Below are 15232 nucleotides of genomic sequence, written 5' to 3'. Positions count from 1 at the left end.
AAGAGTTTATATTTAAAAATAAAGGTAGGAACAGCGGAATCTAACATACAAAAATACACATGTATCAATGCAGATCAGAAAATCGGAATAAGCAATAGCGATAAAATTTCCGACGCGAGTTGGAATTTTGTGTTAAAAACTGTGTTATTTCTATAGCTATCGCTATTCCTTCCATTGTGCAAGGGGCTTTAAAAACTGTGTTATTTCTATCGCTATCGCTATTCCTTCCATTGTGCAAGGGGCTTTAAGTGCAAGAGTGTATATATAAAGCCTGTTCTACATTGATCGCAAGCGCAAGGATCAGGTCTGGTAGAATTGACTAATCGTATTGATCAAATCAGCTAAGTGACCAGCGCGTGATTGGTCAATTCTACGAGATCTATACCTTGCGTTTGCGCTTGCGATCAATGGGTGCGTTCAGACAACTCAACAGTTGCACAACGGTTGAGAGATAATCACTTCTGATTGGATCATACTTTTGGAACCGCATTAGATTTTGAAGAATAGTCCTATCATAAGTGATGATCTCTCAACCGTTGAGTTGTCTGAACGCACCCAATGTAGAACGAGCTTAACGGACAGAGTGTGAACGAGTTTCTGCCATGATGTCTTGTATTTGCGGGTAATGACCATAGGTGATGACGTGTCGTCGCGTATACCACGTGGGTGATGCGGATGACACGTCGCTTGGTAATCTCCGCGTTCTCCGTACCGTACTGCTAGTTTGCGTTCGGATCGTCCGGAAAGTATAAATTTGGTTGTCTCGCATTGCACAGCTGCGAGTAATGAATTGTCTTCCAAACGTTTCGTTGGTGCATTTCGATTTGTAACAATTTACATTCATTGAGGAACAGAACAAGCGCAATTACGGTGTAGCTCGTCAACAACAGAATCTTGAAGGTTTATTGAAGGGAAGATTTTCCTTTGATTTTTCTTTCTTATTTGCAACAGAAACAACAAGAACAATCATACACGATGGTGAGTACGATAGTTTTTGAACGAAAACATGTTGAGAAGAATAAACTTTACAATTTCTTCTTTTATGTTTTTTTTAAAAACAGCCTGCTGCACCTAGTGCTACCACTGTGGGCTCGGTTGGACGATCGCCCAGTAAAGCCATAGCACCAAGAACAGGTGGCAGTGGCACAGTAAGACAGAGGAAGAGTACCGTGGCTACTTCTACCAGAAACAGAAATACTGGCACGAGCTCCGGTGGAATGTGGAGGTTCTACACAGATGATTCTCCTGGTATTAAAGTGTAAGTAGTTTATAAAGAATTTATGGGATTGTATACATACCATATGTGTGTATAATCCATCTTGAATTACTCAGAATTATTTGTTTCCTAATGTATATTTCTTTTGGACAATTATGTTTTCTACCATCATAAATACAATATTAGTCCTAGAAAAATATATTTCGCGTACTTTTTCTTTTACACAAATACATTTAGTTTTTTTACTTTTATATTTTGTTTCTTTATATAAAATATTCTTGAGAATTATATATATTGCATATATTTTTAGTTTCTAGAAACAAATAATAATAGCAACAATAAGTTTTGCACATACACATATTGCTCTACTTTTGAAAGATTTGTATAAGTTGACTAGAGAGTATTCTATTACATGTAAACACTTTTGTTGCAGAGGTCCCGTACCAGTACTTGTGATGTCTTTATTATTTATTGCATCTGTATTCATGCTTCATATTTGGGGCAAGTATACTCGAACCTAGAATTAAGCGGGATGTATTGAGAGATTGCGCTGGGAGAATGAAGACAACACTAGACTACGCAAATTCAATTGGCATTTTGAAATAAATATATATGGATTTTTAATATATATATATATATATATTTATATTAAGATTAAGATGAACAATATGTCGTTGAAGAGAGACTATCATTCACAATTCATTGCGATGTATAAATATCATTGTTGTTACGCAGTCGAAATGTATTCAAGTTTCACGAAACAATAGAGATTTATAAAGAGGTCACTACCTCTTCTTCTTTTTTTTTTTTTTTAATAAATTTATTCATTACATATGAATGTGTGAAAACTGTGGAAATATTTTATTTGTATTCGTAATCTTACTGTTAAGGAAATACTGGATAATATGTAATAGGAATAAAAATATGACTTATTTTTATCCTAATCTGATATTTATTCATTCCGAAGTTTCGTATTGAAAAAAAAGAAAAGAATTACGTAAAGCGGTGTGACTGCGTCGGGAGATGCGGAGGTGTCGACGCAGTTATCGACGCGTAATTTCTACGCCGAGCATTTTCATCGTAGCGCCGGCGCATGTGGTATTGATTCTTGGCTTGATGGACCGAATTGCATTGCGCCGGTTCCCCAATTGAATAGAGAACAAGCACGTTCCAAGATAATGGCGCTAAACAGGTACACGATCCGATCCATGCATGCGAATCGGACAGATAAATGGCATCAAAATTGGATAATAAGAAGTGGATAGTAAGAAGAGAAATGGAAAATATGATCAGAGGATAAAGCATAATGGAAGGAGAAAAATATAAGAAAGAAGACAAAAGTATGCAGTAGTGATTAATAGAAGAAGATGAGCAAGAAGAGACAATATAAATGAGAAATAACAACATAATCGTTTAATATTGCGAAGACTGCAGAATATACGAAGAGCGGAAGGAAGGAAATAGATTATGCAAAAGCGGGAATAGGGTGAAGGACAAAGGTGAGAGAGAGAGAGAGAGAGTGAAAGAGAGAGAGAAACGTATTGTGAGGGGAGAGAGTTTAAAGGCGGAGGTGGAGAGCTATATAGAGAGATGGCTGAGAGTGTGACAAAGAAATCCGATGAGATAGAGCCGTTTTATCATGTATCAGCGCCCTGAACTAAAAATATATATCTCCTTGTGACATGTTTATGCACAAGCTCGTGCAAAGAAGTAGTTTTACACACACGCAGTTTTAAAATTAATTTAAAATTAACTCGCGCGGATCGCGTACAATTGCAATTTAAACTAATTAAGACATAATTCCACACTAAAAAAAAAAAAAAAGAAGTTGAAATTTTACAATGGCAAGTAAACTAGGACGCGTGAAAAATGGTTTCGTCAGGTGATCCTGATGACGATGTCAGGAGTGTCCTCCTCGGCCCATTTCGGCCCAGTCTGAAGTCTGGCTTCGAAAGAAGACTTGTGGCACTGCCAAGAGTGCGCGTCATCATGTGAGAAAAAGAGAGTTAGAGGAGCGAGGAGGAGGTGCACGGGGTGCGCGATTCCGCCGCTCTCGGTGGAAGGGGCGGAGACGCATCTCGCGTTCACCGTCGTCAACGTGCGCGGGGACTTCGCGCAAGTCACGGCGGACTTGCACATGATATTATCCGTGAATGCGGGAGTGCGCGCTCGTTTTAGCCGCGGTGACATCGCAAAGTTCCCGTCGGTTGCGCTTCCCGTCCGAACGAAGCTGAACGAAAAGAAACGTAGCGTCGAAAGCGCAGCACCGCAAGAAATGCGACCCTCTTCGAGAAAGGTAACTTTCTGCGTATTTTTCGCTTGCTACTCCGGTTTAGAAAATTAGGAAAGAAACTTCTCGCATTTCACTTTTCACGGAGCTTCGACGCTTCATCAGCAGCACTTCCTTTGGTTCACGTCGAAATAAGTCACAGGTGTGTTTATGCAAAATTTGTAAGAAAATTATATTTTACGGAAAATCTGAAAGAACGCTGTTTCGCAAGTTCAAATCGCAAATAATAATACAATTTTACGAGTTGTATGACATTGATAAAACATTATCGGCGAGCAGTGCTGATAACGTCAAAATGAAAAATATCTGATATCTGTATTTTACACAACAGTATACATATGTATACATATATATACGTGTATTACACATCGCGTGCGCGTATATTTTTTTTCGCGATTGTTGTACCTTGCTCGGTAATACAAAGATTAATGAGTCTTTTCGTTGATAAAAGTTGATAATTACGCATAGGTGATTGAGAGATGTGTACTCTGGAATCGCGTAGAAGAGACGGCAGTTTTCAAGGTAGTTTGAAATTTATTAGCTACTGCACGCCCTGGAACGCTCTCAAATTATTCAAAATATTGTTGCCAAGAATATACAGAGTACTTCTTGTGTCATAAATTTCTCCGCGAATTTTTCCGAGAGTTGTGTGTTGCACATCTCTTTTCGACGTGTATCCGTCCTTTCTTCCCGCATTGCGGAAAGTGTGATGTATGTGCCGATATGTGCACGCGTACTTACAAACATCTTCACTCGCAGCGCGTAGAATGCATTACAAATATTTGTCGGCCAGAATATTATCTAATATCTAAAAGGGTCGAATTCTTTTTTAACTTTCTTATTTATTTTTTTTTTTTCAAAATAAATTGTCGGTGTCAGAAAAACTGCTTATTATTTTTTTTTCTGTACTTTCTGCGCGGACAAAATTAACGCAATTTTATATTTAATATGAAATGTGTTGTGGAAATTGTACATTAAATATATAAGTTTATCGCACACTGTAAACCACATCAGGGTTTTATAAGAAAATTGACGTTAAAATTACTGACCAGACGACAAAAAAATGTCTTACAGACTTTGAGATAATTCGTCATCATCATCAGAGACAATCGACGCGCTTGTCGTTAAACTATGGCGGTCGATATTTTGGACGAGGACCATCTTGCCGTGAGCGCGATCGTGACCGTCGTTATGCAGCTGATCTTCTTCACGATCGCGGCCACCTTTCAGATGGACAAAGTGACGGACTTCGCTGGCGGCACCAACTTCATCATCCTCGCGCTCCTCACTTTCTTTCTCGGTCAAGTGGGCAAGGTAATTCAATGCTGTCACTGCTTTACACAACTCCCCCTGTCCTCTCTCGATTTTCTTGTGCACACGTGCGGACGTGTGCACGCAGACAGACGCGCGTTCGACAGATAAAAATCAACTACGCACGCAATGTATTAAATCGCACGAGCGTATATATTTATACAGCACGAAGAAACTACTTCCGAGTTGAACGGAGATCTCAGACAAACAAATGTTCTTGAAAAACTTTTTACGACAATCGTTACACATCTTCTACGACGTATCCTATCCTATCCATTTGTAAATTGAAGTGACAATAATTCATGTTTCTCTCCCTCTGCGCGCGTAGACATACGACAGCCGACAAGTTATGGTAACCGTGTTCGTGTGCCTGTGGGGTGCGCGGCTTTCCGGATATCTTCTCTATAGAATAATCAAAATAGGACGCGACAAAAGATTCGACGACCGTCGCAGCAACGTGATCCGTTTCGCCGTATTTTGGACGTTTCAGGTGAACTAATTCATTTACGATGTGTGTATATGTAATAGCATGATTGCGAAATGTTTTTGCAAAAAAAAAAAAAAAAAAAACGATATTGAAACAACATTGATGATTCGCAGGCTATATGGGTGTACGTTGTCAGTCTGCCTGTGATAATAATCAATTCTCCGCGTCACAAAATACCGCCCGCTCCGAAAACGATGACAACTCTGGACAGCGCCGGCACGGGTCTCTTCCTGATCGGTTTGTTGGCCGAAACCTACGCCGATCTCCAAAAATTCGCCTTCAAGCAGGATCCAGTGAATAACGGAAAATGGTGCAACGACGGTGAGAAATCGTTTTCTAATTACGTTTGCAGAACTTTCTAACGAGCGCTGCTTTTTATATTCGCGCACGAGAGAAATTTCGTTATTATTACTCGAATTATGTGAGATTTTACAAGATTTTTTATTGTTTTTTTCTCAACAGCAGTTGAGATTAATCTTCTCATCAAATTGATGTTTTTCTTTTTTAGGACTTTGGAGACTGTCACGGCATCCAAATTATTTCGGTGAGATCGTTGTCTGGTGGGGAATCTTCGTAATATCTCTGAACGTTATTGAAGGAGCGGAGTGGGTGGTTATCGCTTCTCCGATTTTCACGACGTTCATTATTTTGTTCCTGTCAGGAATGCCATTATTGGAAAAAGCATCGGATGAGAGATATCGGGAGTGAGTTTTTTTTCTTATATGTGCAATAAAAACATCGGGCAATCAATCCAGTAAAATTCTTTGGACATTTATTGTTTACGCTCTTCAGCTATGTAATGTTTAACTTGTAAAAATGATTTCAGTAACGCGGAATACCGTTACTACAAGAAATCCACGTCACCGCTAATACCGATACCGCCGTCTATCTACGTCGAGGTGCCGCGGTTTCTCAAGTTCATCTTGTGCTGCGAGTTCCCGCTCTACGACTCCCTGGATGTGAAACCGAAATCGGCTGTGACCGAGTCAACGTCCATCAGTCTCGCCGCGTCCACGTAGCTGTAATCTCACGTCGGACGTTCGAATTCAGAGTCCGGCGTGTGAGTCGACAAGTCTCAGCTGAGGCTAGCACAGCCTTCTGAGATTTTTTCTCTTCATCTCTCAGCGGCCCTCCAAAAGCCCCGTCTATGTTCCCCGATGAACACAATCTCGACAAATCGAATGGTAATTCCCTCCGCAATTTTCTCTCAAACAAAAGTACGATATACGTGTGTGTACCACTCAAAGCAGGCTCTTCTTCAAGGCGGAAAAAACCGAGATGTTATTATTTTTCTAACTAAAAGTCCTTTATCTCGACGGATATAGTGAGCAAACGGCACAGAGCGACTCTTTGTATAGGATCGAATGTGAGCGTAATGCATGAGAAAATAATTTATTTTTGTAGCGATGTTGCGCGGGTACCAATAAGAAAAAAAAAATAGTTTGCTGACCAATTCGAGCATCGTTTCTATACAATAAGTCATCGACAGTGATTTGACTAGGTGTGTTAGATCGCGAATTCAAATGGTAAGTTCGAAACTTATCACAAATACAAAAAAGATATCGACTTGGAGATGATAATTTATAACAAGCCTGTTCAACTTCAGGCTTGCGAGCCAAAAAGTTTGTCCATCTCACACTGACTCACTTGGTGTCTTCAGACGATTAACTTGGACAGGTTTGATTTATATAATGTGATAATACAACATAATTGGTAGTAATTTAAGATAAGGAATTACAAAACAATGTCACACTATATTCAATAGTGTGAATTTAAATTGCATTTTGAATGACTAATACGCTATACATATTGCTCTAAAAGTAGTATTCGTTAAAATCTCAATTAGGCTGTCGTTTTTTCCTGTTTGTCGTCAACGAACAACGTTGCATCGTATACATACCGCAGAAACGAAAATTCAAAACGAGATTTGAAAAACGTAAATGATGTGAATAAAACGATATAGTTAGGCTTTTAATGAGAACTCTAAAACAAAGTAATTGATAATAGTAATTTCTAAATTCAACCTGTGCATAGTGTAATTGGAATTTAAATGTAAAACCGATAGAAACTCAAACAGAACTAGACAAAAAGAAAAGATAATGCGTATATCTACAAGTTCTGAAACAAGCAATATTTATCGCCAACGAGACGTAAAGCGAATATAATAAAATCGTCAATTATATACTTCGTTATCATTTCCGCTCATTTTGTTAGAATACGTGTCATATAGAATAATTTACTAGATGCGATACATCTGTATGTGCTCATGCGAAGGTAACACTCTAAGTGCTCCCGCGTTTCTTTTTTCCTAATATAAAATCTGGCTCATCTGGCATCAATTGAATTGATCATTCACATGCTTTCCACACGATAAGCATGCCGTAAGGAAACTTAGAAGTAAAAAGTGTTTCGATTTAGTTGTATAAAAAAAAAAAAAAAAAAAATTAATAAAAACTAATAGCAATCAGATCGCAAAATGTAATAACATTGAGGCGCAAAAATACAACTCTGCGTATGGATGATAAAAAGTTAAATTATTGGATTAGAGCAATATTAAAACATATCTATGTGCCGAATATAGAAAATACGAAGAGTATCTGGTAAAAAAAAAAAAAAAAAAAACAAATTCGAGATCGCAAAATCTAGAAAACCATATTATATGTATAGTAAAACCTCGATACACGCGCGCACGAATGAAACGTATCCCTTATGGATCCAATATTCCAAAAAGTGTTATTTCTCAATTGTTGTGTATAAGTCTTCAAAGTTTAGATAATAAATTATTCCTTCGCTGATATGTGCTTTTCACTGTTTTTGTTTTTTTTGTGTAACATCTTCTTTCTATTTTACAGTTTTGCGCAACAAGTCCACAAATTGCACACCAACACACATTACTTACACGAAGAGAAATTGTAGAGTGGATTGCAATAAACACACACGTTACCACAAAAAAAACTTTCTTAAAGTTCACTTTATATTTATAAACACATTTTATTTGTTCGTATGTATATCGTTAATAAATGGTGATATAATGACAATGAAATGTATAGCGCCGAGCATAAAACGAGAGCAGTCGTATTATATATATATAATATATAATTATTAATATATTCCTCTTATATATATATATATAATATGTATAATAATCTTACTTATCGGGTGGGCCTATCTACTGTGCTTGCAACGTTATGGTCTTGTCCAAAAAAAAATTGTTTTCTTTCATTCTCTAATTTATATTTTACTCTTCATTCATACATAATAATCCATATAATAATATATAACCACAAGTGAAAACATATGCGCCGTCCTAAGTATAAACAGCATCATCCACTAAATCTTTTTTTCCACTTTTCTTTTTTTCTTTTTTTTTTCTTGTTTTTACGTGATCATGTCGTTATCAATAATACAGTAAGCTACTTAAAAATTGTAATATATCTTCGTGTCTTTGTGGAATATGTTTTGTCAGCTGCCGTAGAAAAACTACGCAGCCGCTACGCAAGTTCGTAGAAAAAACCTCAATTCCCGTTATACATCAAAATGTCGATTTTCGATGCATGAAAGACACTTTGTATTACGCAAGGTAATTTTTTTTTTCTTGACACGTCCGAAAAGTCGCGTAAGTATAATAAAAAAAACACGTGCGGGCAACACTAAGTTTTGAATATAAAAAAAGGACAGAACAAGAGAGATCAAAACCTACGTGTGTGTCTCTTCGCTTAAAAAAAAGAAGAAAACAAAGATATGAGAGGAGAAAGAGATGATGGGGGAGGAGAGAAAAATATGACTCCATTATACACGAATGGCATCTCCGCGTACCTAAGTCCGACTGCATTCGCGCGCGTCTACACGTAATATATACATATATATATATACATATATATATATATATATATATTTATATATATATCTATAATATACAATTAATAATGGTAATAATAAAAATAATAATAATAATAATATATATGCCGTTCACATCGCTTATCGCGGTTCTGTGCTTCACTTAGAAAGATCGAGAAAGAAGATTGCAAAAGCATTTCGTATTCGTGCAAAATACAAAAAATGAGTATCGTATTATTTTAAAGCAAGAAGATTTGACTGCGCGCACGATCGACGATGTTGAAATGCAAACGGAATTGCGGCCGAACGGAAGAGCGGATCGAACTACTTTTCCATACAGCTTGTCAACTCCATTTGCATTCTACATTAGGCTGCCTGAGGACATCCGTTGCTAGCTGGTCAATTGGCGTGACTCGACTCCCGATTCGATTATTGAAAGAACACGAGAGAAGTAATTCAGTCAATCGATAACCCGACACTTGTTTTCGGTACGGACACATCGAGCTCCGTTCTTACTATCGTTATTACGGTTAGTTATTAATATTATTATTGTTATCATTTTTCTTAATAGTAGTCATTTATTAATATTAACATTATTATTATTATTATTATTATTATTATTATTATCATAATCGACGATTAAAATATCGGGTCGCGTCTATGAACCGCCTCTTAGACGCAACGGTACTTCCTCAGATGGATATCAATGGACATTGATGGTTCCAATGATATCCCATAAAAAATCTCGTAAAATCTCATAAAAATCGCGTTAAAAAATCTGTTTGCAAAAGCTACAACCAGCGCGGCAATGTGAAAGTAAAACGCGCGATATACGTATGAACGTAAAAAAAAAACAAAAAAGAAAAAAAGAATCGCGAACTAAATTAAGGAGAAAAATTACGTTACGATGCGCGCAGGACGCAAGGTAACTTTGCACAGCAAGGATCATCGAAGAGAAGCGAAGTAGGACGCTCTTCGCCCGGAAGGCGGGGACCGGTATGCCGTCGCTCACGACTCTACCTTCGCTTCTTCCTTTCTTTTTGTTTTTCTTCTTCTACTACTTGTATCTTATAGCGTATACGCGCTATATTGCATTTGGCCACTGTCGACAAAGACCCCAGCTGCGTCAGACTATTGCAAATTCATATATTGCAATCCTACGTTTCTAATGACTTATGAGATAGCCCCGTTTTTCGTTTGTTCTTAGCAGAGCAGAGAAAGGGCGTGGGTTAGAAGATAATCGTTCCAGTACGTGTGTGTCTCGAGTGTGTCAATGTGTATATAAACGAAGTATTAACATTATACATGAGTTTATTAATATCTATATGTATAAGTAGAGAGCTTTTAGTTCTGAATCTCACATCTTTCTCACTCTCTCCCTCAGTTTCTCTCCTACACATACACACACACACAAACACACACGCACACATACACACGCACGCACTCTTCCTTCTCATTCTCCGTCTCAACTTTCTTTTTCTCTCTCCCTTTCGCGTACACACAATCTTTCACTTCCGGCAACTCCCTTCTCTCATTATCATGTCATACACGCTCTCTACAGAGTTCTCGTCTCCGTCGTCGTCACATTCGCACAACCACGCACACGCACACTTTTGCCCGTCATCAACTATCCCTCTCTCTTTCTCTCTATTTTTATTCATCCGACAGTACTTTTCGACTTTAAATCCTTGAAACGACTTATTACTTCCCTTCTACAACGAGACCGCTTATTTTCCATCTTTCTCCTTTTCTTTGTTCTCGTCAACCTCTTTGTCTTTTTCCTTGTCTTCCTTCTCTTCTTTGTCCGCCTTCTCCTTGTCGCCTTCCTTCTCCTCCTTGGACTCTTTGGACTCCTTCGCCTCCTCCTTGCCCTCTTTCTCCTCCTGCTTCTCAGGCTTCGGCAGATGCGTGTTCATGTCCAGGCTCGAGCAAATTTCGTCCCAATCCGGGAAGCATCGTTCCTTTACGCGCGAGCAATGGCCGACCAAATTGGGACAGTTCTCAACCATGTAATCTCGCAGACTGTAGGGCGTGTCTTTGTCAATGTACAGGATTTGAGCAAGGTGCGCGAACGCCACCACGTCCATCTGCGGAAACCAAACAAATCATCGCTTTAATTTGAGATTTGTCTAGTTAATGAATTACACAGATATCTATAACCCATGAAGCTTTTAATTTATTTATTAAAACCAACAGTAAAGTTGATTAGAAACGTTAGAAATCGACTAAACTGTTATTTGTTTGATTTGTTATCTCTCTAAGATCTGTGCGGGAGATAACACAGACCTACAATACGCAGCAAACACCACAGTTGCCGTAGGCGGTGACACTGGATGGTGTTCACCGGTATTATCTTCGGTATCGAATTACAAGTATAACCAAAGCTATTATTTACACAAGATACAAAATATACCACTTGAATACCGCGGTGTAACAACGTGCGAAGTCTCTTTATTGCGACAGACAAATGCGTGTTTAATAAAATTATTAACACTTACGGTAGTCGGCTCATCCCCGAAGAAGAAAGGCTTGTCGGCAAGCGTGTCCGAGAGCACTTTGAGGTCGGTACAACCGAACTGCGACACCTCCTCCGGACTATGCACGCCCATTCCCTGAGCCTTCACTTTCCTCGCGCCCTGCAACCAATCCAACTACCATCTCACTACAAATGGTCACGTTGCTTTGTTCTGCGCTCGCGTTTTCTTGTCTCTATACTACTTCAGCTACCACATTCATAGATTATCTACGATCACAAGCGCAGTGTGTGCACTCTCTAAACTATGAATGATTCTGGGGATAGCATGAAGTAAAGTTGTGATAACGTGTTAGTAGCGAAACTTGGTCGAAGTAAAATCCAAATAAAGATTGTGTATACGACATTGCTGGCGCGCATTTTCGGAAATGCGTATTCGGCAAAAGAAAAAATAACAAATTAACATTTTTGTCATCCATAATTATTCCATATTATTAACATCTAAATAAAGATTATCATCTCGACCAGAAACTCAACTCAAAAGTTAAAAATCGATCGCCGATCGACGAGATCGGCCGTTCATTTTTGTTAATACCAGAAAAATTGAAAGTACGAGCAACGTACTAACACGAACGCAGCTACAAATGTGAATATGCCACATGCATGATTAATCAAACAAAATGCGAACGTATGAAAGCTCGTGCGTTTAAAAAAAAAACAGAAAAAAAAGAGAAAAGAGGTCGAGGGAAAAAATTTCTGCATACATACAACATTACATTATCATGAAAATAATGTGGAATGTAATTATGGAAATATGTGAACAACTTGCATACAAATGTGTAAAAAAATGCGAGTGAATCATTTGAAAATCGTTTGAAATGAGGATCGTGAGTTATCGTCTAGTGATTCTAATAACGTCCAAGTTGCTAGGTCACACCGAAATCACACGGCGAACGACAGGCGAGCCTCACCTTGCGTCCGAACGTGAGCTTGAAGAAGAAGTTCAAAATCGCATTGGGTATACGTGATCCCAAAGCGAGCTGCAGATTGACCTTGTAGCCCTTCAGCACTTGATCGAGGTTCTTTGTGCGCCAGCACGCGACAACCCACACTAGGTGATTCTCGATCATCGAAATCATGGCGTGGGAGATACTTCGCTGCTCGGCCGTGAGACCGGCGTCCAGATCCTTGCCGAACTTCTGGCTCAGTTCGCGCAGTATGATGGTGCTGTCCGCGATCTCCTCGCCGTTCAGCTCGACGAACGGCAACTGGCCCTTCTTGGAGCGGAACTTCATCTTGTGATCAACATTCTGAAACAGGCGGAAGTGAACGTTTTTCAATTACCGAAACGTAATTAAAAAAATATTTCTGATAGAAAATCCATCTATCGAATATAAAAACCAAACCAAAAAACATAATAAATTTTTGATATAAATGTTAACGATAACTTATGCGTAATTATGTAACGTATAACAATATATTCTGAATTATTACTACGTCGCAGATAAATAACGTCGCATTGTGAGGTGGGATAGACAAGGATAAGTAGAGATTATAGTCTCGCGGAGAGTACACGCTCTATTTATAGACATATGCACTGCGTTAAACGCGTAAGTGGGATATCATGGCTTTCACAGGTGAATCAGCTTATTACATATAATCTGCGAACGTTTTACGCCTTGACATACGAGATGTTTGTAATCAACACCGTTTCTGCTTCTTGAATTTTTTAATCACTTTTTCTCTTAATTCAACAATTGTCAGTAATTAATAATCAGTACACTCTAGCAAACAATAATTAAACAAGTAAACAATAATAATAAATTTCTGTTAAAATCTCTCTCAAAGTAAATTGAGAAATTTTAATCGTGGAAATATTGTAACGTCACCTTGAAAAACAACCCCTTTTTCCCCAAACAAGACCTGGCAAACCAAACGAGAAATAACAGGGGAAGGTAAATCGCACGGAAATTTTGTGCGCGAGAGAAAACGAGAAAGGGATTAAGACGTGTGTGAGCACGATGTGAGAAATACGGCGAAACGAGTCGGAAGAACGAACTTGAAACAGAGACAAACAAAAGAAGCACCGTGGTCCGGTGCACCGTGCCAGCGAAGCCAATTACGGGGCTGAAAGACGTAAATACCGAAAAAAGATGGAAAAAGGGCGTGAAATTTGCAGCCCGGGCTAAAAACGAAAGTAATATCGCGCATACATACGTACGCGCGATATATATCGCGCGAGCCTGTCGGCACCAACGACGCGGCTACGCGGATCCATTGCTCCAGTTTTAACCCTTCGGTCGACTGTGACGACAAGATCGATGAGGACCAGTAGTACGTACGTACGAGCGTGCATAACACACGTCCGCGTATACCGACCACGTAGTAGAGGGACCAAACGCTGACACATGTGTGCTGTCCCAGTGAGTCATCTTTTTTTTTTCTTTCCACGTCCCTCGTATGTGTCCTTGCTCGTTTATTAATTGATCGATATTTTCCCTCAACGGAGGTCTTGAAATCGCCGCTGAATTCTATTCAACAAAGATGATGTATACGAGTATAAAAAGATCGTCACTTTGTTTTTACCCGAAATACAACAGTTTTCATTTCATGTTATCGCGCGCTCAATCCTATAGATATTTGCATTCTAAGTTTGCACGGTGATCGATAGCCAAGAGCAGTTGCCGTTGCAAAGCGAGGTCGTTCGCACCGAATGCCAATACATGTCGATGTTCATGTGTTACATCATGTTTATTATTTATTAAAATCTTGTATGTACACGCGCGCGCGAGTTCTCCCCCGAGTTCGATATGAATACGATGATAATGAAGCTCCCCGGGCGGAGTCGGTTGAAATCCAATCGCCTCGATGTAATTAGATTGACATTTGCCATTACATCACGCTATTAACAATGAGATCCTTTGCATTTTGTGAACAAAATCGAGTCTTTTTGAAGCAAAAAAGAGATGACAGGAATGAAAAATACAAGAGCAGAAAATAGTATTGCAATTTTGAAGAAAAGATAAAATTTGGAATATTATAATTAAAACGAATTGTATCGAGTGAAAAAGAGAGACCGTCGAGAAAACGGATTAAAATTCTCTCTACAGAAAGAAAAAAAATTACCGTCCCCGAGCGCGCGCCTTCCGCGCCACTTTACATTCTCAAATTAGGCGCGTTTTTTTTTTTTTTTTTTTTTTTTTTTTCCAGCAAAAATGAGCGCTCGCACCGAGATTCCTGCCTGTACATCGACCGAAGCGTATTTTCAGATTACGGACGGATCTCGGGGAAATTTAAGTTCGTATCACACGTGACAATCTTCGTCGTGTGTCGTGCGGCTCTTGTTTTCGTGAACGCGCGTGCAATTAACATCCCTTCCAGTACACGTTAAACTCCCTGTGGTAAGTGTGTACTGTGTGTTGAAACATTTTGCATTTTCGATCACGAGAACCGAGGAGAGCAGCACGGGGCGGGGCCGCTCGCGCTCGCCTCGGCGCGACGCTACACGCGCGGAGAAGCCAAAAGAAACGGACGAAGGGTTGTTGGCTGGAACGGTGCAAGCGCAAGGGAGAGAAGCGCGAGCCGGAGGACGATGAACTCCGCGCGGCAGCAAGCAGC

At 39.2% G+C, this 15232-nt stretch overlaps 3 protein-coding genes across 6 annotated transcripts in view; 2 read left to right on the top strand and 1 right to left on the bottom strand.

The window, feature by feature from the left end:
• The first annotated feature begins 657 nt into the window (after positions 1-657).
• Positions 658-2160, top strand: LOC109857216 (protein transport protein Sec61 subunit beta). The gene is made up of 3 exons (XM_020433345.1): positions 658-978; positions 1062-1258; positions 1650-2160. Exons 1-3 carry the CDS (start codon positions 976-978, stop codon positions 1735-1737), a joined length of 288 nt encoding a protein of 95 aa, XP_020288934.1. The 5' UTR covers positions 658-975; the 3' UTR covers positions 1738-2160.
• A 1114-nt stretch (positions 2161-3274) lies between these two features.
• On the top strand, positions 3275-8099 carry LOC109857215. 3 transcript variants are annotated; one of them, XM_020433341.1, is made up of 6 exons: positions 3275-3512; positions 4581-4820; positions 5146-5307; positions 5418-5625; positions 5813-6008; positions 6131-8099. In XM_020433341.1, exons 2-6 carry the CDS (start codon positions 4638-4640, stop codon positions 6321-6323), a joined length of 942 nt encoding a protein of 313 aa, XP_020288930.1. In that variant the 5' UTR covers positions 3275-3512; positions 4581-4637; the 3' UTR covers positions 6324-8099. The 3 variants fall into 3 exon arrangements, with proteins under 3 accessions (XP_020288930.1, XP_020288931.1, XP_020288932.1); XM_020433342.1 differs by lacking the exon at positions 3275-3512 and adding an exon at positions 3519-3648; XM_020433343.1 differs by lacking the exon at positions 3275-3512 and adding an exon at positions 3709-4028.
• LOC109857213 (failed axon connections) overlaps positions 7805-15232 on the bottom strand; it is a 24811-nt gene continuing 17383 nt past the window's right edge. Inside the window, exons 2-4 of one of the 2 annotated variants that reach the window (XM_020433339.1) lie at positions 12586-12924; positions 11640-11792; positions 7805-11228 (exon numbers count right to left, since the gene is read on the bottom strand). In XM_020433339.1, coding sequence (XP_020288928.1) covers positions 10869-11228; positions 11640-11792; positions 12586-12924 — 852 coding nt within the window. In that variant the 3' untranslated portion in view covers positions 7805-10868. The remainder of the gene's footprint in view (positions 11229-11639; positions 11793-12585; positions 12925-15232) is intronic. The other variant, XM_020433340.1, reaches the window with a different exon arrangement.

This window comes from Pseudomyrmex gracilis, unplaced genomic scaffold (genome assembly GCF_002006095.1).
Source record: "Pseudomyrmex gracilis isolate BER0280 unplaced genomic scaffold, ASM200609v1 scaffold_150, whole genome shotgun sequence".
NCBI classification, from domain to species: Eukaryota; Metazoa; Arthropoda; class Insecta; order Hymenoptera; family Formicidae; genus Pseudomyrmex; species Pseudomyrmex gracilis.
The sequence above is the reverse complement of the archived record's forward strand: the minus strand, read 5'-3'. Positions and strand labels throughout refer to the sequence as shown.

Coding starts and splice junctions, on each gene's coding strand:
- LOC109857215 (XM_020433341.1), top strand. CDS start 4,638: ATGGCGGTCGATATTTTGGACGAGGACCATCTTGCCGTGAGCGCGATC. Junction 5,308..5,417: donor CCGTATTTTGGACGTTTCAG/GTGAACTAATTC, acceptor GATGATTCGCAG/GCTATATGGGTGTACGTTGT. Junction 6,009..6,130: donor TCGGATGAGAGATATCGGGA/GTGAGTTTTTTT, acceptor AAATGATTTCAG/TAACGCGGAATACCGTTACT.
- LOC109857216 (XM_020433345.1), top strand. Junction 1,259..1,649: donor GATTCTCCTGGTATTAAAGT/GTAAGTAGTTTA, acceptor CTTTTGTTGCAG/AGGTCCCGTACCAGTACTTG.